This window comes from Rhea pennata, chromosome 25 (assembly GCF_028389875.1).
Source record: "Rhea pennata isolate bPtePen1 chromosome 25, bPtePen1.pri, whole genome shotgun sequence".
NCBI lineage: Eukaryota > Metazoa > Chordata > Aves > Rheiformes > Rheidae > Rhea > Rhea pennata.
This window is the reverse complement of record NC_084687.1, coordinates 3,457,496-3,479,863: the sequence shown is the minus strand read 5'-3', so window position 1 is coordinate 3,479,863 and position 22,368 is coordinate 3,457,496. Positions and strand designations below refer to the sequence as shown.

General features: G+C 50.3%; 1 protein-coding gene across 2 annotated transcripts in view; it reads right to left on the bottom strand.

Annotated features, from left to right (window-relative positions):
- Positions 1-1,324: 1,324 nt before the first annotated feature.
- FKBP5 (FKBP prolyl isomerase 5) overlaps positions 1,325-22,368 on the bottom strand; it is a 34,800-nt gene continuing 13,756 nt past the window's right edge. The window contains exons 1-11 of one of the 2 annotated variants that reach the window (XM_062595255.1): positions 18,809-18,884; positions 18,236-18,364; positions 17,255-17,399; positions 16,815-16,957; positions 15,757-15,871; positions 9,860-10,016; positions 8,649-8,739; positions 7,343-7,426; positions 5,887-6,072; positions 4,246-4,485; positions 1,325-2,986 (exon numbers count right to left, since the gene is read on the bottom strand). In XM_062595255.1, the coding sequence (XP_062451239.1) occupies positions 2,879-2,986; positions 4,246-4,485; positions 5,887-6,072; positions 7,343-7,426; positions 8,649-8,739; positions 9,860-10,016; positions 15,757-15,871; positions 16,815-16,957; positions 17,255-17,399; positions 18,236-18,340 (1,374 nt within the window). In that variant the 5' untranslated portion in view covers positions 18,341-18,364; positions 18,809-18,884 and the 3' untranslated portion in view covers positions 1,325-2,878. Of the gene's footprint in view, positions 2,987-4,245; positions 4,486-5,886; positions 6,073-7,342; positions 7,427-8,648; positions 8,740-9,859; positions 10,017-15,756; positions 15,872-16,814; positions 16,958-17,254; positions 17,400-18,235; positions 18,365-18,808; positions 18,885-22,368 lie in introns of those variants that run through there. The other variant, XM_062595254.1, reaches the window with a different exon arrangement.

Genomic DNA, 22,368 nt, shown 5'->3' with positions numbered 1-22,368 from the left:
AGCGGAGCGGGGCCGCCCGGCGCGGCGCGGCCGGAGCCGCCGGCGCGAAACGCTCTGCCGTTCGGCTGCAAAACTTCCCTTTCCTAAGCCGCTCAAAGTTCGCCCGAAACCGAAACCTCCTTGAAAAAGCAGGGAAAAAAGCCCGGCAGCTGCAAGGCGGTTTGAACGTTTCTGTCCACCTGGGACGAGCTGGGTTTGTTTCGCAGTGAAAACACGGCTTGGGTTGACCCCGACTGACTCTTCTGGCCCCTCGCAAAAGCGAAGAGCTAAACCTCGGCGCCGTCCGCCCCAGCGCCGCATCCTCCACCGCCTGCCCTGTGCTCCCCGGCACCCACCGGGCCTTGCCAGCGCCCTCCCTGTTGCCGTGTCCACCTCCAGCTAGGGGGGATGTTTCCCCTCCAGAGCCCAGTCGTGGGGGATTGCTTTGCTGGCAGCAACACAGCCCAGGGGGCCCGTAAAACTAGGGATCCCAGTAGCCACACTGGGCAGGCAGCACTTGCACAGCGGCCGCTCGCCAGCCACGGGCTTTCCCCCACCCTTCCGCAAACACCACCGTTCAACACCTTCCGCTCCACGCGCGGCTTCATTTCAGCAGCAGGGAAAGCAAAGAGCTTTCAGCACAGCCACTGCCTTTTTCATCGCACCTTTTCACCCTGCTGAACTGCGTTACAGCAGCAGAGGGGAGCACAGCCAAGCTCTGCAACCTCGTCTCATCCCTCCGGGGCCCGCTCCTGCCGTGCACGAGCCCAGCGGTCACAGGGACCGTGGCAGGGAGGAAGCCCGCACGGATGAGCCGCTTGCTGGGAACGGCTGCAAGGAGGTGAAAACACAGATGGGCTTGAAAAATAACGCTGCAGCTTCAGGCACCATCTGAACAACTAAGCAGGAGGAATTTTAAACAAATCTGGTTTATTCTCTGTCTCCTCCTAAGACAGTGCTGGGAGGGCAGCAGGGGACTGGAGGGACAAGCACGGCCACAAACCCTCTCCTTGCTCTCCGCTGCCACGAAAGCTTCAACCTAGAAACTGGGGCGAAGCTGCTTCCAGCAGCATAAATGCCTCCCGCACCCTGTGCTGAACCCCAGGACACCCTCTCGCAGCGGCACTGGCAGGGGGGAAAACTATTCTCACCCCATGCGTGGGGATAAAGCCCCACAGGATGGAAAAGCGGTAGTGTCAAGACCCCAAATAATTCCTTAACGAAGGGAGCTGTCGCTGGAGACGGGTGCATTTCCACTTGGGCTCCGTTACTAAACTCTCAGACAGCGGAGGCACACATCCGTCACCCCCAGCGACGCCCCCCCTTTGCTGAGCAGAGAGCAAAATTCATAGAAAACGCACTTTTTTTGTTGTTTATTTTCAAGCTTCAAAGGGGGTATTACAAAGAACAGACAATAAAAAAAATAAAAGAAATAAAAGCCATTCTTAAAAGGTAGTGACAGTGTCCCTCAAAGTTGAAGACAGACGTACAAGGTTTCAGCAGTAACAGCACGAAGGGGAACGTTCCCCCGGTCACATCCGTCATCCCCCTGCTACGTCCGGGCCTCGTGTCTCAACACACAAATACGGTTCCTCGTCGCCACGCTGGTGAGCACCGGAGGAAAGAACTTCGCTGACAAACCATAAATCCACGGCACCAGTGTAGCAAGAGACCAAAGAGTTTGCTTTCCAAACCACAATATTTCAACCTGTTTTTTTTTTTTTTTTTTTTTTTTTGTATGGACCCCTAATAAGCTATAAAACTCCAATTAAAAATTTTTGAACTAATTGATAGTGCACAGGCTGTAAATTAAGTGCCTGAAAGCAGCAGCGTTGGAAAGCAGTGTTATGCAGTCCAACAAAATAAAAAAAAAAAACATGAGGCAGCCTCTTGAAAACTTAACCCCCCCCCAAAATTAAACTACTTTAAAGCCAAATTATAAATCCCTAAACAGAGGGGTTACAATGGAAGTGACGAGAAAAGTATCTGTAGCAGCACTAGTGGGAACCATTGTAACAATTTCCTAAAAGGAAGCAGGAAAAATTGCTGAAATGCAGTATGTTTTAATTCTCATTACTAGCTTCACATTGCAACACCTTCAGAAACATGCAGGAAACCACCAGGAGAGAAAACTGAGCCTCCCCCCCAAACCCACCGCTACAGAAAGCACTCGGTAAGCGTCTGCCTGCAAATCCACGGCGTGATCCGAACCGTTGTTTCCCGAGAAGCCAGCTCACGCTGCAGAAAGCCACTCACGGTCGGCACTGGAGGAAGAGAAGGAAGAAGGTAGAGGAGAAATAGGCTTCTCTGCTTCTGGCGTAGAGCCCGCAACGCCGCGGGGCCCCGAGACCCCGGCACATCCCTCCGCACTTTGTTCTGTCGGATACAGCGCGATACCTGGAGTCGGCAGCACTTCAGTCAACATTTATTCCCCCCCCCCCCCCCGGATCCCCGGACGGTGCGGTGTTACAACAGTACAACCAAACGCAATACTGAATTGTGCAACAGACAGCTCCCACGTCCTAACTCATTTCAGAGGACCCGGGACACCGCACGGACAGTTGACGCGGAGTCGAGCGAGTCGGAATGAGCTGTCTAGGTAAACCTCCCGAAAGCCAAGAGTTTAAAAGAAAAAAAAATTCTTTTAAAAGCTATTTGTTCCACTTGGTGTGGTCCCACACTGCCCCTCTGCTCGCGCTCTGCTGCCGAGCGCACCCGCAGCAGTAGGACTGGGTTTGTTTTTTTTTTTTTTTTTTTCTTTGTGAGGCATTTTTGCTTCCACGATCACACAAACTGTAACAAGCTTTACAATAAAACACTGGCGAGTCCTGAGTTCTGGCAGAAACCTGTTCCGGTGCGGGCCGAGGGCAGGAGGGTCTCCCTTCCGCCTTCTCCTCCATCATACGTGGCCTTCAGACTCTTTGCCTTCAGACTCCGCAGTTTTTAGCCCCTTTTCGCAAGCAGCCTTCTCTACCTCTTTTTCTAGCCCAGTTTTGCTAGCCGCTTCCTGCAAAACAGCAAATACAGAATCAGACACAAGGAAAAAAAAAAAAAAAAAAAAACGCTTTGGTAAGCGCAACTGGACCCAGCAAGGCAAAAAGATCTCTCCCCTCGCCTGCCTGCCCCCCCTTCTCAGGCCTATTCGTGATCGCTTGGCAGGACACTCAGATGGGAGGCTCGTGTTTTCTTGGGCTTGGCAGCTCACAGGAGTGAAACGCTTGGCAAACAGGGACTGGGTCCAGAGGAGCTGTTGGGGAAGGTATCAGATTCTCCAGGTATAACGTGACCCGCCCCGATGGGCACGGGATATCATCACCGAGCGATCCCGCCGAGACGCGCGCCGGGGCACGGAGGAGGCAAAAGAGGAAATAAAACAGCAGCTGCAGAGCAGAGGCACAGGGCAGAGCTACAGCTTGTAGGCAGGTGCAGGACAGAAGCACTAAGACACGAGAAAACCTTACACCTGCTGTAGTGGCAACTATTACTCTTAAAGCCTGTTGCCCAAACCATTACCACAAACTACTATAGCAACAATCGTGAAGCAGCTCGCCTGAGCGGCTCCACTTTCTACCATAATCAGCAATAATCCAGTTACCCTGAGATCCTTTCACTCAGCCCTCTACAGTCATTTATTCCACAGACTCCTTTTCAGGCACTAGTTCAGAAGAGATTGTGCTAAAAGTTATCCATACAGACTGGCTGCAAAGCCATGTCCTCTCTTGTTACAGTACACCATGCATCGGTTTTTGTTTAGAGGAATTTTGGATTAGAGCCTGTTATAAGAAAGTGATCTCCCTTGCACAAGGCAGAGGAGCAGCGTATCCCATTACCAAATTCAGGAAATCCATACTATCATGTCTCAAAATACCTTCAGCCTTGCCAGAGACTGGATGACATTTCATTTTACCCCGATCATCGGTGACCAGGAGGTCATCAACAGCCACTAGTTGAGAATGGCAAAATTAAGTACAAATGCCAAACCTGTTATCAGCTATCATGAGTACACACTGCAAATACTCTTATTGACAACTTACCGCCTGCCAGCGGCCTCTGCATCAGAGAGGGCAGAAAACAAGCGACTTCTTCTCATTGTGGGCTCTACCCATAGTCTGTGGCCACCAGGTGAAGGCAGTGCTTCCAGACCTCAGCAATCCCTCTGTCCCTCCTCAACTTAACCCAAAATTAACCTCTTCCCATGAAGAGCAGCCTTCAGAACAGAGCTAGATGGTCACAAGGAAAGGGCTTCAATACCCGTGCGATACAAACCTTTGCATCTCTCTCTGCAAACTTCTTGAACATGTTGGCGTATATCCTCCTGTCCCGCTCATTGTGTTCCTTAGTCTTCTTCTGGCACACGGAGATCTGGGACTTTGCAGCCTTGTTCTGTGGATTCACTTCCAGTACTTTTTGAAAGTCACATTTTGCCAGTTCAAATTCATTCATTAACAGTCTGGCTTCTCCCCTCCTGTACAAACCCTTTTCGTTGTCTTGATCCAGTCCTAATGCCTGAAAACAACGGTCTCATGTTAGCAGGACACAGAGGTATCGGTCTATCATGACAGCCTCACACAGGGAAAGCCTGGCCCTGCGTTACTCTGATGATACAGAGCACTCACATTTGCTACTCGGCTACTGGTCTCGCTCATACTAACCCCACTTTATACCCTGTGTAACCAAAAACAAAGTAAAGGCACAGATGCTCCCTCTTCCCTGAAAAAGGCAATAAACTTTTCTCAAAGGAAAATACTACCAAGAAGTGGCTCCATAATGCGCAGCCCCATCGTTATGCAGTAACTCTTCGTGCAGCCTGGTACCCTGCTGGTTCATAAATGCTCTGTTAATGTCAACCTGGGTCTCTTTCAAAGAGCTCGCTAGGTTTGAAACCTCATTAAGCATACTGAAATCAGGACAAGATAGAAGGCTTCAAGTCTCCAGAGCACTCGCATCTTGCTCTGCAAGAATTTACTCATCGCCATTATCGGTGGGCAGGTCATTAATACACTTCAGTTGATTAAATATTTCTAATTGCATAAAATCCCCCCGAGAGTGATGGAGCAAGTGGGAGACAAACCCACACGAGCAAGAATTCATGTGTAAATGCTAAACCTGAGCCCAGAGGAACACAGAAAGCCCAGAGGCAAGAGAGCTGATGAACTGCTGTGGATTAAATGTGATTGCTAAAGCAGGGAGACAAAAACATTACTTCCCTTCAGGAAAAGTTTCATATAGCTGACAGCCACACGGGCATCTCACCAATGACTTATCTTTTAAGGCAGCTAGCTTTACTATTTTTCCAGTATGCTAGATTCTTAAATCTAAGCCTTCTGTAAAAGAACTAATACTTTCCTGACACAGAGGAGCAAAAAGACAAGGTTAAAGTCTAAACACTTAGGGAATGGTAGGATCCTACCCCTCGATATACTCAGACATGCACTGAAACTTCAGCAGACACAGCTGAGTGAAGTCTACCTCTGTCATATAGAGGCCAGCACTGAAAACCCACATTTAGCCTGAGCACAGCTAAATGGCATCCTCAGGCTGTCAGTCCACACAGGGTCTGTTCACATCAGCCAGAGCAGATCTGGTTTTCAAAGCAGAAGCATGTAAGAAGCAGTAAGTGCATAACCAGACTGCAGAAGATGAACCTTGAACTCCAGAGATACTTTTGCTTCTGGAATCTCAGAATACACAGCATTTGTGACCACTCCAGACCCAGGAGGTACAGAGGGGACACGCTCTCCATGCATTTGTAATTTGGAAATTGTTTCTGATGCAGAGAAATTCAATATGAGGGAGAAAACCAAAAGAGATCAAACAGCAGCAGCAAAAAACGCCCCCAAAACCATACCTCCCAGGAAAAACAGGCAGAGAGAGCACCCTCCAACCCACGGGCTCATGTATCTTTACCTTATCGCAGCACTCAACAGCTTTGGTGTACTCGCGCAGCTTCAGGTAGCACATGGCCAGGTTGAGGAAGGCAGCCAGCAAGAAGGAATCTGAAGCTTTTGACTCTTTCTCAGATAAGCCATACTCCATCTCTAACCACGACACAATCTTTCCGTACTGGATCACTGCCTGCAAGTACTTGCCTTCCTGGGATGGAGCAAAGAAGACTGGGCTTGAGGAACCTGAGCAGACAAACCGAAGTAGATCTGCTTCCAAAGCGTTCTGGAAAGTTATGGAGTTTAACATATGGTCTGTTAAATAAATAAATGGAGGCTGATGCAGGTGCCAAGGAACCTGCAAACACACTGAAGTTTGACTGGAACTGCAGGTGCTGAGCCCCACTGAAGAGCCAAGTCAGATCTTACTTTCTTCCTCTCATCATAGCAGAGAGAAGCACCAGGAGATGCTCTCAGCCCAAATGTTTGCTGGCAGTGGATATTGGAAGGGCTGATACTGAAATGACAGCAAGTTTTCCCTTTCCAATCCCAAACCAGCAGAGCTGCAAGGGTGTAACTGGAAGGCAGGTCTCACCACAGTTGTAGGAGATGACTGAGCAGCCACCAGCTCCTCCATCTGCAGCCCACTGTGTTTTAACAGCCAGACTGCAGCGTGAACAAAAAAGAGGCTGTAGAGAGGAAGATACGGAGACGAAAGCGTCCCAGCACGCTGCATCCTCTCACAATAGTCCAATTTCAGGAAGGCTGACACACACCAACCCTTGCACCTGAAGCCACCTCCTCCAACGGTCCCTACTACCACCAGCAAAGCTCTCTGCTGCTAGGGGTAAGTGGTGCTATCACATCAGTCAGGTCAGGGATCCACTTGACCTAGCAGCATGCCAGGAACAGCAGCTACTGCCAAGAATTTGGAAGGGGAGAGAAAAACAGTGGTCATGGCCCCACAGTATGGGAGCACCAGCAGGGCAGCCCCTCTCCGCAGGGTATACGCACGGAGGCGGCACCGTTGAGATGCTTTACAACCAGTATGCTGAAAAAGTTGCTTTTATTTTCACTACTTATGTCAATGCCTAATTGCTTTGTTCTGGTTACAAGTCCCAGAAGTGGAAAAATCACGGAAACTTTGTGACAATGTCCAAAAGCAGGTAATGTCAGAAAAGGAGGATGTTTCTCAGGGTGCCTGCTGGCTCAGCCCAGGGCTGACTTCCCTACCTGCAGCACCAGGTCACTCTGGGAAGGACGGATCTCTCCCAGAGCTTGTTTGTTATATGGAGAGAGGGAAAGGCAGGAGAAGGGCAGGATTCGCCTTGCCCAGCGCTGTTGGGGAGGGGTGAATTCTCTGACACTTACGCCTGTTTGGGAACGCTAAGTCGCACCGCTGAAGGCCAACCAGAATTTGTTTCAAAACCCAAGCAGCACAGTCCCGTTGTGCCAATTCAGGTTTCGCCAAGTTTACGAACCTTGAAGTACATCGTCCCTTTCTCCTTGACGATAGCAGCCTGCTCAAGCTTTTCTTTGGTGTCCATCTCCCACGACTCTTTGGCCTGCAAATAAACATTTGGAGCGATCACTGCAAGGCACAGGAGAACACAACACCAGCAGCAGCTCGCGGTGCTGGGAGTGTCCCTGGGCCCAACAGCACACACCGACTTTTACAGACCCTGCATTTCTAAATGCACTGGCTCCAAAACCCTGCGCTCCTGCGCGCTGACGAAACTTGCCCTCTGCTACGACTTGGAATTGGCTGTGCCCCCCGGGGTTAGTGGGAGGACAGCACAGCGAGAGCAAAGCACGGGGGAATTTGCCACCGAGAAATCCTGGATCTGCCCATCAGATACACGCGCCACCAGGAATTTTCACAGGGAGCAAAGTTAACGGGACACTACGACGCAGGGCTGTGTCCTCCAGGGCAGGCAAACCCACAAGGCTTTCTAGGATTTATCTTTAACAAGCGAGGCTCATCAGGGCAGTACGACTGCGGGCAGATCCAGCGCGCTCTGGATTTGAGGGGCTGGAGGGGACGAGGAAGAGGAACAGAGCACCAGTCGCTGCGCACACAGGGCCGCACGTCTGGAGTGGGAAGGGGTACGAACCTGCTACAAGAGAGAAATCAGTGCCAGGCATAGGACTTTACTCTGAGCTCAGCATTAAAAGTAACATGGTTTGTCCAGCGCAACCTCCCAGGATGAAAAAGCCCGAGAAAAGTAAACCCCAACGGGTAAGAAAAGGGTGGGAAGAGACATCTTCCAGCAGAAAGGGAAAGCGTCGAGTCTGCAACGTCCTCACATCCCTGTTCTCGCCAGGGCTGAGGAGCGAAGCCAGCTTGGAAAACCTCCCTCCGAGATGGGCCCGGCTGGGCCGGGCAGCACCTGCCCTGCCCCACGGGCAGCTCCCGCAGCGCCCGCTGGCCGGGCCCCAGCTCCCCCAAGGGCACGGCCTGTTCGGCACGCCGGCCCTGCCTTCCTCCGGGCCATCTGGCGGGACACAAACTTTTTTTTTTCTTTTTTTCTGTGCAGCCCAGGGGAAAGGGAAAAAAAAAAAAAGTTACAAAAGGAACAAATAAGAGAACCAGCCTTGGACCCCGGCCAGAAAAATAAAACAAACCAACACACAAGAACAAATTAAGAACACAGAGATCTTTGTTGACGTATCTACTTCAGCAGGGGCCGCGTTACAGCCGCGCCAGGGACAAAGGGTGAACGTTTCAAAGGGAAACGGCGCGCCCGGGAGCCTCCGCAAGGGACCAGGGCAGCTCTGCACCCTCACCTTCTCGAAGCTTTTAAGCGTGACTTCGTACACCAGCTCCGCGTTCGCCTGGATGCCGTATTTCGGCTTCCCCGCCTCGCCAAACCCGTAGCTGGAACGACAGAAAAACAAAAAGCTGCGGAGGAGAGGGCGAGAGACGAGGCGCTGGGTCCAGCGCTCCCACCAGCCGCGCTCCCCGGGAAGCTACCCGCGAGGCTCCAGAGATGGACCAGATGTCGGGACTCTGTGCCAAGAGCTTCCTCCGCGGCAGCGGTGCTGCAGGAACAGAAGTGCGCTCGACACTGCTCCCGTAGCGTCCAGCCGCGGTGCACAGCTGCTCCTCGGAGACGATTTACTCGCATGCTCTTCGGCCCCTTTTTCCTTCCACAAATTATCTTATTCTCTTCTCTTTAAACACTTTCCTTAACGAACCCTGCACCTTTGGAAGCCATTCGAAAAAGCTAGGCCCCTAAAAAGCTTCATTTAGATAGCTTCTGGCCATAAATGCAAGCTAAAACTGCTAAAAGTTAACTCCACTTTCACATCCAGCTCTATGCCCACAGCTTTCTACCGTTTTGGGATCAGAATGATATTATTCTCCCCAAGCACCGATATGCTGCAATGTAAGATGCAGTAAATATCTGGGCTCATCCTCTCCAGCCACAACTGGGTGCAGCGAGTCTGCTTTAAATACCTTTCTGCTGCTTTCTGATAGCTCCCACAGCCAGTCCCGGGACAGGAACTTTTCTTACAATTGTTGAGATAGAGGTTTTGTTAATAATATGTATAAATCATAATAGCTCAAACTATTAAACAGATATGTGCCTAAACCAGTGTGTACGAAAACAGGACAGATTTTGTGCAGGTGCCAAAATTCTCCTGTTTATATTCCAGAAAGCGAAAACAGCAGTTCTCTCTGCAGCATCTCCACTCGTGTAGGGACCCAGCCCTGGCCATTTCCAGGAAAGTCAGATGACTTTCAGCCACAGGAGTCAGATAAAGCACCCTGCCATCTTACCTGTTTTTTAAAGCAGCTTGAGATCCCTGCCCACATGCCACTAATCATTCTTGCTGTTCCTGCTGGGGTTGCTAATCTGAGACCTCCTGAAAGACTCCCATTTTCTCAGAACTGCTGCCCTCCAGAAATGCTAAAACCGCCTCTGATGTTGGTCACTTAAAACTGAGCGTTTACAAGCAACAGCACCGCGTCCCCAGAGGGGAGCATCCCTTACCGTGGCCCAAGGTAGAGGATGCAGTGCTCTCCCCTCTGCATCTTCTCCAGAGCTTTGTCTATTCCGATGGGGATGTCGTGGTCCTCCCCTTCACCAACAACGAACTTCACATCTTTGCAGTCGAACCTGGTGCCTCCGCAGAATCCCTCCAGGTGAACTGCAAGGGTGCAGAGCAGAGCGAGATGCCAGCGCAGCACGCAAAAAATCCCCCAGAACGCTCAGTTAAGGCTACACTCAGGCAGCACCAAGCAAACCAAACCTGCAGCGGGTGGCTTTCGGCCGCAGTTAAGAGCTGCGTCCCCGGCCCGGCAGCCGGGCTCTGGAGCAAGCGTTTTATAAGGCATTTTCCTCATTTGTGAAGTGGGCTGTCTCAGGGACCCGGGAGTGCATTTGGTATCTGCACAGCTGCGCTTAACAGCGCAGAGGAAATTCTGCTCGACCATGACATCTGCTCCGAGCTCCCGGACTCCAGCAAACGCCGCGGCCGAGCCAGAGCGCTGCAAGCGCCGGGGAGCTCGGCAGGGGCAGGGAGGACGGGCTACTATCTGCCGGCGTGACACTGGCCAGCGGCCAGCAAAACGAGCCCCTAGCGAACAGAGAGGGATGGGAGGGTTTAGAAACAAGCATTACTGAAAAGCAATGAAGCCGTATCTCGTCTAAGCAAGGACCAGACAACAGATAAACATAATGACTAATATGTTCCTCTTGTACGAAACCGTACGAGTCAGTCTTACTGGAACTGGATATTGCTCCTGGCAAACTGCCCCAAACACAAGGCTTTATCATCGTGATTACAAATCTTCCATACAGTGCTATACACTCACCTTATACCTCAAATAACAAGGCTATGTTCTCCTGCCTCTGAGAAGCAAAAGTACAAGATAAACATTTTTTTCTTAATCTCCAACTAATAGCCATGCTGTTCCAGCCTGAGGAGCTGGCAGGAATACAGCCAGAGCGGACAACAGGTACCTGACACGTTTGCCACCTGGTACTTCTGGCTAGATTTCCAAAGCAAGACTGTTCTTTATTTATTCAGTCCTGCAGATGGTTACATGCTTCAGGGAAAGTTTATGTTCTTTGCATTTTATATCCAAAGCACAATACGTATGACTGTGTGTGCAGGCAAATATATACCTAAAAACAATTTCATTAGAAACCCCAATGTACTAGTGAAAAGTAAAAACTCGTAGTAGGCATTAATGTTGTTGAAGTTGCACTTAGTAACTTTGCAGCCACTTGCCGGGCTGGTGTTGCCAGCCCTTGGAGTGAGGAAGACATATGTTTCCTAACAGCCTGGAAGGAAGTAAGCTTTATCTTAGTACACTGCAGAGCTGAAATTAGAAGATACTCCCCATGCACAAGCTGGTGCAGTGGGGAAGAGGACAACACCAGAGCAGAGGCTCTTTGAGAGAAAACGGCCCTCTCCGTAACCGCGAGGAGTTTGCTCTCCACCCGCCATCCGCACCGCAGAGGTCCAGAGCGCCGGCAGCGAGGCGCTGGCTGCGCTTTCCTCCCCTCAACCGCAGCGCTGCAAACCAGCGGGGAAGGAATCGGAGATGAGCTTCTCTCTGACAACCTGCCTCTGGCAGAGGATCCCAGGAGCACTGCGGAGCGCTATTAAGGAAGCTAACAGGCAGCCTGCAGCCTCGCACATCGCTCTGTTCAGAGCCGCTGGCTCGCCTCGGAGTCTCTGCATCAGTGAGAGATGTAACCTGAGTTACCACGAGGCACAAAACATCTTGTCCTGGACGTCACGAGGAGATGGCAGGACACAAGCACAAGAAAAGATCAGCAGGCTCTCCAGCAGGAACCACGGGAGACGGCCGAGTTCACCAGCAGAGGTGAACAAACCCAGCAGAGCAACGTCAGCTTGCTGACGGGAAAGCGGCCGCCGGCCCCGCCGGCACCTGCCCCGTCCCGCGCCCTTGGAGCGCCGAAGGCCCCAGAAAGAAATCCAGAGCTTAAGCAAGAGCAGCTGCCGCAGCGCTGGCCGGGGATACGCAGCCTTTTATAGGGCAGGCCCAGCCCCCGGGTATCAAACGCTGCTGTTTTCGTCGACACGGCCCCGAGCCCGCGCAGCAGCAGCGCCCGGGGTCGTTCTCCCCGCCACGGGAGCGGGGCATCGAGCTCCCCCCTCGCAGTACCCCACGCGACAGCTCCTCCGGAGCGCTCCTCCGGGAACCTCACCGGAGCCGCGAGCTTGCGCGACGCCCGGCGCAGCAGAGGCCGGAGAGGGGTGGCGAAAGGACGCTCACGCCGGGGCGCGGCCCGCGCCCGCCCGCTCGCCCGGCTCGGGACGAGCAGCGCTGCCACCGGGCCCCCGGGCCACGCGCGCGGCGGGACGGAGCTGCGGCAAACCCTCGGGCGCTGTGCTTATCCAGTACCCAGAGCCCGAGACGAGAGCAAAGGCAAAGCTCCGCCGTACCAGGGCTAACCTCCGCTCTCGTACCACCCCAGCCAAACCGATTATTTTCCTAAGAGGAGGAAAAAGGAATATTCTGCCTAAAATACGGGTAACCCAGCAACCTTACAGCACCACATTACCTCCCTCCCATCAGCTTGCATGTTCCCAGTGAACACAGCCTGGTCTGCTCTGTGCCGCCAGCCCGGAGCCCTGAAACGAGCCCCCAGCTCCGGTGCTAACACATTCACAGGTAACCTGTCACCAGCGTGGCACTAACTGGACGAGCAAGCTTTAAAATTGGATACACCAGAGGCCACGAGCACCCAGTCCCCTTCCTTCAAGGGGAGCAGAGGAGTTTCACTCCACTTTAATCGCATATAAAATACACTGGCAACAAGGAAATCTCTGCTCTGGTTTCCAGGACTATTTCAGTGCTATCTGAAGCAGGTCAGTTGGCTGCAGTTACTCTTGGATTACACAGAGAAAAGCCCCCGCCAGGCTGCCGAACATCACTTCGGCTGCAGCACTGACTTATTGTTCTCTCGGTGCCTGCAGCGATTTTGTTTTTGAAGAGCTCAGAACACAGTGTACTGAGTGCGGCTGGCACATGAACTTGATGTGCTGACAGCAATTTGTACTCAGATTAAAACGGGGAGGAGGGGGGGAAGGTTGTAACAAAAGCTGGAATGCTAGATCTCTACTGCAGCCTGTGTTTTAGGAACCGGAACTGTGAATTATGGTCTGTAAAACTCAAATCTATAAAAATTCTTTCGAAACTCAAGCCCAGAGATGCTTGCTCTTGGAAGCATACATTTTCTTCCAGTCTAATTATAGCAGCAATGCCAGGCACCTTCGTGCTACTCCCTGAGTTAACACGGGGTTTCAGGAGCAGAGAATCGAACGAGTGCCCGGGGCGGAGGTGGCTCCTGGGTTTCACCACCCCTCTGACCCCCCAGATACATAGGGAAGATAAACCCCCTCTGTCCCCCCGCTTCACGAATGTCGAAGGCCGCTGCCGCGCCAGGCTGGGAGCCTGCCCCCGCAGCGGCCGCGCGCTCAGCGGAGTGCCCCCCACGCAGCCTTGAGCAAAACTCTCCAAGGTAAGTAGTACTACGGACTGTTGCATTTGTAAAAACCAAAAAAAAAAAAAAAAAAAAAAAAAAAAAAAAAAAAAAAAAAAAAAAAACTCTGTACCCAAAATGCTCCCCTGAAATTAGCTATAATTATAATTACAAACAAATAGCCTGTTGTCTGGTGCTATTCCTCCCCCTCCTTTCTCACTGTGTTTGAGGGTATCCAGGCCCCACACATATAGGTAGATCCAAATGAATTAAAGGCCACAAGAGTAAATTGCTATGAATCAAGCTGCTGGCACAGCACGAGTGTTGCCACTGGGATTAGCACAGAGTTCCTGATCTCTGCCCTGCACAGGCAGCGGGTGTTATGCAAGATTGCCTCAGAGGGCATTAATCTCTATCATTTTGACTGTGCGTGTGCTCCCACTTTCAGCATTTGCTCAAAACCAAACATACATTTGAAATAGGTGTGCAGTCCTAAAGCTTTTTATTTTTTTTTTCCCTTAACCTATGAGAACAGAATCTCTCCTGGAAAGTTATTCCGGATCAGCAATTTGGCTCTTCAGGCTCTCTCAGGGAAGTGATTACTCTTTTGTGTTTTCCCTCTTCCTGACTCAGTCCTGTTCTGAGTAATTAGACCACTGTCACATTCAAGAAAGATTCAAGCAGCATGCTGCAAAGGAGAAAGCGGGCAGGAAACCACAGCTCTCCCCCTTCCCTCGGCACCCGGGCACACATCTACTTATCACAGTCAAACCTAACAGCCTATTTAAATAAATTTAAAAAAATAAAAAATAAAAACAGTACTAAGGAGGAATGCAGGAACTATGATTTCAGTTATATTTAGTCTGCTTTTTTTAATTTAACCTTTGATACAGTGAAGTAAGCTTGAAACTCTACTCCCAGCTGGTTACAATGTATACAATTATGCTATTAAACATGTGATAGGCAGACAGTCAAATTGACTCAAAAAACCCTAAGACCTTTTTCCTTTAAAAAGGTCTAGTAAAAAAGAACTAAAAGCTAGAAGAACTAGTCATTTGAGGCAGGAAGTTTTATTCCTCCCCTTTGCTAAAGGAAGTTAATCAGACTTGATGCACAAAAGTTCTGAAATGGATAGAAGAAACTAAGCTTACATAGCTAGTTAGCTCCAACTCTAAGGCTGAGTTGTTCTTGGGAAGAAAAAAAAAGGGAAAAAAAAAAAAAAAGCTGGCTTTCTCCCTAGCCTAACTCCCACCCTGTGTGAAATGTTTGCTCTAGAAACGTGACCAGAAATACTCCGTCACGTTTATGGAGAGGGTGTTCAGAGAGATCTGAATGAGATCCGAGCTCATTATCTTTCGGCCAATTTATGATGTCAGTTAAAACCATACTGACTTCAGCAAATCCTTTGTATTAATTTACTCTCTCTAGTTAGCAGTAATCAGAAGTTAGCAGCAATCCTCTGGCCACATGGATGGGAAAAGAAAAGGCTCCATTCCGCAGTAAAGGCAATAGAAACCACCAAAATGACGATAAACATTTGGAACTAGGCGCCCAAAGAAACTGCCTATTGCCTCCTTCAGACAAGGAGAAACTCTTAGCACTGGTAGCACTGAAGTCTTCGCTTGATTAAAACTTTGACTCTTAGCAAGCAACATAATCAGCTGCATGGCAGACCAGCCAGAGCCTGGATTTTCAAAGCAGCCAACGTGTTGGTCCTGAAGACAACTGCATCTTTGCAGCCACTCACACAGCAAAACAAGAGTGGCAAGCATGCGAAATAGTTACAGGGGAGAGCAGAGAAGGAACTACTCCCGATGCCCCGCGGGAGCTACCTCTCCAGCAGCAAGCTAAGCAGCTCCAGGGCTTGCAGAAATTTGGTCGTTGTCAAAGCTGGAGCGGGCCAACAGCAGAATTTGTGGCCAACATGACTAAGAAAACAGAGCGCAGGTTATATTCAAGTGGTCACTCCATCATCAGCTGGCTGCTCCCTCCATTTGAGGTTTTCCAGTAAACCCTTTGAGCCAGCAGTTCTGGAACGGCCACCGCGGGCCATGCCAAGGAAGAATTTTGTATGAACATATCAAATGCTGACATCCACAGGGAGATACTTAACCACTGCCCTCCCAACTCTTCTCCATCCTGCTTGGCCTTGTGACAGATCAAATGACTACTCCCTACCACGAAACAAGGCCGACGCGCTTTCTGCAGCTGCCTGAGCAGCGTGGCTCCCGGAGTGCACTCTGCTAGGGAGTTGCAAGGAGAGAGAAGAAAGAAAAAAAAAAAAAAAAAGCAGAAAAAAAAAGCACAGGCTGCTCCAATTCAGGCTTCTCCCTCTGAAGGCAGAAGCTGCCACCAGTCCCATCCCATTGCACACTGGCTTCACTGCTCTGGTACATATAGGTATGCCCTGCAGAGAGGCTGATACTCACTTTCTACTGTAGCGCCTTCGTTTGGGTTCGAATAGCCTTCTCCCTTCCTCTTGATTCTCCGGATTATCCCTCCATCCTCAAATAAGTCCTCACCTTTGAAATCAAGCAACTCAACCTAGAAGATTAAAAAAAGAGAGAAAGAAATAGGCAGAGCTCTGGGTGGAGGGGGAGGAGGGGAGAAAAACAACAAAAAACCCACAAAGCAACAGTTCATCCTAGAGCTGGAAAGCCAAGCAAACTCATTCTCCATTCAGCTGACAAGCAAAAGTTGCCCATAAAAGCTAGCTCCAAGCCACAGTATAATAGACCCAATTTATTAAAAATTGGGCCACATCCAGTACCTGAAACGTAACACAAAGTAACAGCAAGACTACATTTATTAATGCTGTAAGGGTACAACACAACCAGCGCTGGAAGGTGCTATGAAAACTGCTCTGAAGACAACCCAGGAATAGTGTCATTAGGAGTTTCCGCTTAGTTTGCTGACAACACCGGCCAGGCTCCGACCTGCAGCCACAAAAGGCAGCTGAACTGCTGTCGGGACTTAGAAGGACCGAGCCTTAATTTACGACAGACCCAGTTCTTCTGCCGAGGTTTTACTGCTTTTATGTGCGAGGCCCTGCCAAGCGAGCGTATACACAGAGTACACAGCTTAGCTGACCTGCCGCTCCGCTGTGCCAAAAAACTTGCTTTCATACCGCTCGGTGGCATTAATCGATTTTTAGCACATGAAGGCATTTCCGAGCCGTTTTCTCCTTTCGTGTGTGTTTTTAATTCGGGAATCTATTTGTTCTCCCCTTTGTGCCAGCTCTCTCCCTGTGCTTCCCAGCCAGGCCTCTCTGCCGGGCTGCACAGCAGAGTTGTTCTTTGGTCACAGCCTCTCCAGTTCAGACACACATTTCTGAGAAAACACTGGCATCAGTTCCTGGAGCAGAGGGACACATTTCAGGAATCCAAGCTGTTTTTGAGCTGGCTGGCAAAGCAGAAGGGAAAGCGCTAACTCACCCGCGGCAGCCCAGCCCCACAGCTTCAATACCCAGGGTCTTCATCATACTTGCCTCAAAAAAGAGGGTTGCATTGGAGGGGATTTTGGGGGCACTGCCAGCAGAGCCATACGCATACTCCGGTTTGCACAGCAAGTAGCAGATCTCTCCCTTCTTCATGGTAGCGACCCCGATGTCCCATGCCTTGATGACCTGGCCTAGGAAAAAGGCAAATATCAGGCAGGAGAGCATGATTTACAGCCTGAACTGCTGAAAATCCAGCCTGGATGTCACAAGGAATGCACCCCAAAAGAGCTGCACTGAAGACTGAGATGTCACCTGGAAATGCAGGGCTGACGTGGTCCCTTCGTCCTGCAGGGGCACGGTGCTCAGTTCCCCCAGACCTACCAGTGGCAACCCCACGGTTTGCGATTCCCAGTGCTCCTGGGTTTTGTGCATTCCTGTGCCACCCTGTCCCCAGCAACACAGCTCACCCCTGCAGTCCCTCTCCTTACCTTTACCGAGGCTGAAGATAAACGGCTCATTCCTATCACGGCTGGAGTCGAATTTTTTGCCATTGGCCAGTTTTCCTTTGTAGTGGACATAAACCTTGTCTCCGATCATGGGAGACTCATCCTCATTCCCAGGCCTTTTAATAATCTAGGAGAGAGAGTCCCACTGTGAGCAGCTATTGCTGCTATCTCGTCCCCAGCCCAGGTCTCCAGATGCTCCCCCAGCCCACAGAAAAGCTAGAGAGGGAGCAATTTCGTTTGCCCTCCTACCAACCCCTAAAAACAAATCCCAAACTTCAGCCACGACTTGCACTGTACGCGAGCGTGGCAGACCTCAGTGCAGGGATCTGCATGTACTTTGAAGCTCTGCGGAGGTGTCTGAATAAACAGCACGGTTAGAAATCTGAAGCAAATGCAATTACACTTGCTTTCTGTCCGTACAAATTTTACTCACAGGGGTGTGTCATTTCGCTACTTGCTTCTTGTCAACACTTTTTTTTTTTAATGCTACAGCCTGGAACAAGCAGTTCTCAGGCTCAGGATGGAGGCAGGGGAGGATGCTATTATTAGAGGAAAGGTCCTATTCAACTGGAGAAGAGCAAGCATTGGTTAGAAGAACTATCCAGAAATGGCCTTGAATATGAAAAAGGGGTTATAGAGCAGAGTAGATGACCTAAGTAATGTGCTCTTTCTAATGTCCATGAGCAACACACAGAAATGCTTTGTGGATTTACAGCTAATAATCTGATTAGAAACACAACAGCAGTGAAATTCATTGAGCACACCGAATCTGTGCTGCAGTTTTAGTCTCAAATGCCACTCCATCCTTCATTATTCTAAGTGTTATTGGACATGCTAGTCTCCTTTAGAAAGCAAAAGGATCAATCTTACAGTCCTGGAAGCTGTAGGCCACCCAAGGGCTGGGAATTCAGAGTCAATACAGTCACTCATTCCAAAGTGGGGAGCTCTTGCCGGCTGCCTCACCTTCAGGACCCCTCGGTCTTGAGCAGGCGTGATGTCCTCTCCACGTTCAGCAAGAGCTGCTGCCTGCACCTCCCCTTCATTTTTGGTGGCCTCATCAGTAGTCATGGTCTCCTTTCATAGGCACCACACCTGGGGAGACACCACACAGCACACTGAGCTGCCACGGCACGCAGGCACGGCCCGGGCTCCCGGTAGGAGCTGCGAAAGCAGCACAAGAGCTTGTGTAAGGGGATGGAGGAAAGGGTTAAAAAGTAATTAAGAAACCCCTCTCTTCTGTTTGGCCTGCACAGGAAGTTCAGAGTACATCTCGAGCATGCAGAGCGGAAAATCCTTTCCCAGGGGCCACCCAAGCTCAGAACTACTGAACCACAAGGCGCACAAAAACCATAGATTTCATTTCATGCACGGGGCTGACAGCAGCCTGCCTTCACCACCTGGTGAACTGCTACGGCGTTGGGGAGCAGCCATTAACTTGCTGTCCTCAGCAACCTGCACCACCGAAGCCTGGGCACCCCCCACAAGATTTCTCCTGAACAGTCCTCCAACTTCTTTACCACCAGCACCAGTTCTTACAAGACTTAAGAGTCCCCGTAGACTGGCAAAAGCAACAAAGATGCTTGTTTCAGAGCTGCAGATAATTTCATAGCTCTCCCAGCTTTCGCTTTTCGGTCAACGGTGCAATGCCACATCTCTCGTGTTGCCCCAGGAGATCCCCCCAGCAAGAGCTTTGCAGAAAAACGTGCGTGCCAGCAGGTAAACAGCGCCGACTGGGGCATGCTAACTAACTGGGGCAAAACACGAGGCAAAACGTGAAAGCTGATCTCAGAGTGACGGACAAACTGCCGGGATCTTCTCTGATGATGTCCTCCTAACGCATCAGTATGAAACCTAAGGGAGGATGAAAGCAATCAGAGAGGTTTCGGCACGCAACTGGTGCTTAAAGCACTGCTCTGCTAGCCTTTGGGGGTACTAAACGCGGCCGAGCAGCAAAGTCAAGAGACCAAAGTGCTCACAGTCAACGAGCAAAGGGCTTTCTGCCACCAAACGTTCGCCCTTCTCTTCTGGCGCTTGGAGACAGCCAGCCCCTTTGGTACGTTTGCTAGAAATGTTTGCACCAGGCTTGCATTGTGTTTTGAATTATTTTTATACAAACAGTCTATGAGGATGATTTTCCAAAGAGGATTACTTACTGTTTCGTCAGTGACTATGTTATTCTTAAATCAACACCTCAACCCCAGGCATGACTCGTTTTCTCTTGCCCACCAAGAATATTCCCCCCCCCCCCCCCCAAAAAAAAAAAAAAAAAAGGGCAGGCTGAGAGTCTCGGACAAAATGAGGCATTACCCCAAGTGGAAAGACCTGAAAACACAGCAAACATCCTCTCTAAAAATTAAAGGAAAAAACCCAACACCAAAAGAATGCCAGCTATTTGGGTGGATAAAAAGAAATGTCACAGAAAGGCTTTAAGAAATGGTGTTTTGAGCAAATGACTGCCCAGAGCAACAATTGTGTGGGAGAGACAAGCTCACCCCAGCCAGCGACCGTGACGTAGAGACGCGGGACCCTGGCACGCAGCAGCCGGCCAAGCGACCGCACGGGAGGCGAGAGACGACGCGGAGGGGACAGAAATTGCCAAACCAAAATACGACTAGAATAGCAAAAAAGATATATATATTTTTTAATCGACACAAAGTCTTCTCCGTTGGTCCGCGATCAGGATGGGATGTAAAACACACACGTAAAGCACATACAACCCCGCAGCAACGCAATCTCTCAAATCCCTTGCGCAACTAGCCAAAGTGTCAGAAAGGCCATGGTTTTCGTCAAAGGCAGATTCTTATAAATACAGCCTGGTTAGAGAAGAATTGCCTGGAGTTTAAAAAACAATATATATTTCCTGATGATTTCCTTCAGATTGTAAGACTCAATTTTGGTAGCCACACTGCTGTGCAACACGTCATCAGGGAACCATGTGACACAGAATTAGAAAGTAATGGTTTTTTTAGAGACATAAAACAGATCCATTAAAGTCACTATAATTGCAAAACTTTCCCACAGTCTTTGGTGTGGAGGCTGATGCTAACCAGCAGGAGAAATCATTCATTTGGGGATTCATAAACAGAAAAGAAAGGATGTTTTCAACTTTAAAGGCAGATAAGTCGTGCTGTAAGAATAACTACACTCCTTGCACCCAGCATTAAAAGGGAAGAGCTGAATTCGAGCCCACACTAAACACAGGAAACCAACTAGACACAAAGAGCTCTAAATGGACGAAGCAAACAGCAGGACGAGGGAGTCGCGCTCTGCGGCGTTCGATTTTAAGGATCTTCAAGGTGACCCTTGGCAGGATTTTGTCTAGCGCGTTTCTCCTGGTCCGCTTAGGTTTCAGACAGCGGCACCTAAAAAACACTACAGGAAAACAAAAAAACAAACTTGCAGCAGCAAGATTTGCACTCTCCTGGTATTTAGGAGTTGATTCAGCTTCTAACCAGCAGCACCCTACCGAACGCACCAGCTTTCTCCCCCGCCTTTGACAGGTGCTCAAGGCAGGGATTAGACGCACACCAACTCCACACTTGCACCCCCTGCAACATCCACCATACGCTACGGTGAGGACTTGACGTTCAGCTTGCGGTTATTTATTCCCCCCTAAGGACTACGCTGCAGAAAGCATTGACGGGTTCAACAGAGCACGCTGCTCCTACTGCAAGCGCACACGCACCAGGGCGGGCGAAAATAAACACCCCCCAGCCAAGTTTCCTGCCTCCTGCAAGAGGCTGCAGCATTAAGAGCAACAAAACGCCATACGAACCAGTTGTAGGTGCTGAGAAGGTTGTTTTTCCCACCCCCTAGAACAAGCTCGCAGCCACGCTGCAGCCTCAAAACCTCTCCTTGGCTACCTGCAAGCAGTTACTTCGGGCGCAGAGTTTTTCTCCAAGGCCACCACCTACCATGCTCCGGTTGCTTTTAGAGCAGCCATCGTGGACGTGCTCTTTCAAGGAGGAAAAAGGGAGGCTTTGTCCACAGCGGCACGAGCAGGTCGGCAGCAGAAGCTGGCACGGGCGCTGCAAGCACGACGGATTAGCTCCGGGGCTGCTGGCCCAGCTCCGGGCTGCGCTGCAAGGCCACGGGCCGTGCAAGCAACAGCCCAGCAGCCCCCACGAGCCCCACGCACCGAGGGTCCTGGCCCATTGGGTTCACGGGCAGACGCACGCAGAGGAAGTGGGAAAGCGTCCGTGACCGACGCTTCCACGGGTTCGCGTTTGGCCCGCGCTCTCCTCGCCGCTTCCACGAGCGGCTCAAGCAACGCTCGTTTGCAAAACTCCTTCGCTAAGGAGCACGAGGAGCCCGAGAGGGGGACTGCTTGTAGAAGGGTCACCTTGCAGCACAGACCTTCCCGAGGTCCGCAACGCAGTTGCCTCTGGGATGCAGAAGAGGGATCAGCAAACGCTGGCCCTGTATTGCCAGTTGCTAAATCACACCAAGAGACATCTAAAAATACATTATACGCATCCTTCTTATTATTTTTCTACGTAAGCAATTACTGTAGTCATCCAGGGAAGCCATCCAACACGAGTGGGAGGGGAGATGGTCTGCGTCATGAGCAGTGGGAGGGATGGAGCCCACAAGACTGTCTGTTAAGATGTGGTCCACGTTACGAAAGAGCTCGAGAGCCTTCATCTTGCAAAAACGTCTCTAGCTATATTTAAAAAAGACTCTGCTCCTGCTTATCTCCAGTTTAGAGCAGCCTTTCAGAGGCACAAGTGTAGTCAGAGAGGCTGGCTAGAATCCAAATTTTCAATTAATTTGAAACAAACAGTTGTAGAAAATCTGCTACTCCCCAAGATTTAAATACGTCTCCTGGCACGGAGAAACAGGGACTCTCGCTAAGAGCCTTGTAAACTTGCCTGAGATGTCAAAGCCTGAAATTTCTCATTGTGGAACCAAGCGTGTTCTGGCTAAAAAAAGGGAATTAATTATCCGAAGCCAAAGCATCTTAGTGTTTCTGACAGACTTAGCCCAGACACATCCTGCTCTCCCATTACTACATAACCCGTAAGAGCTTTGTAAGTTGGATGTCATGTGCGTTTTAACATGCTCTTGGGAAGCCTGTAAATGACACCAAGGAAAAC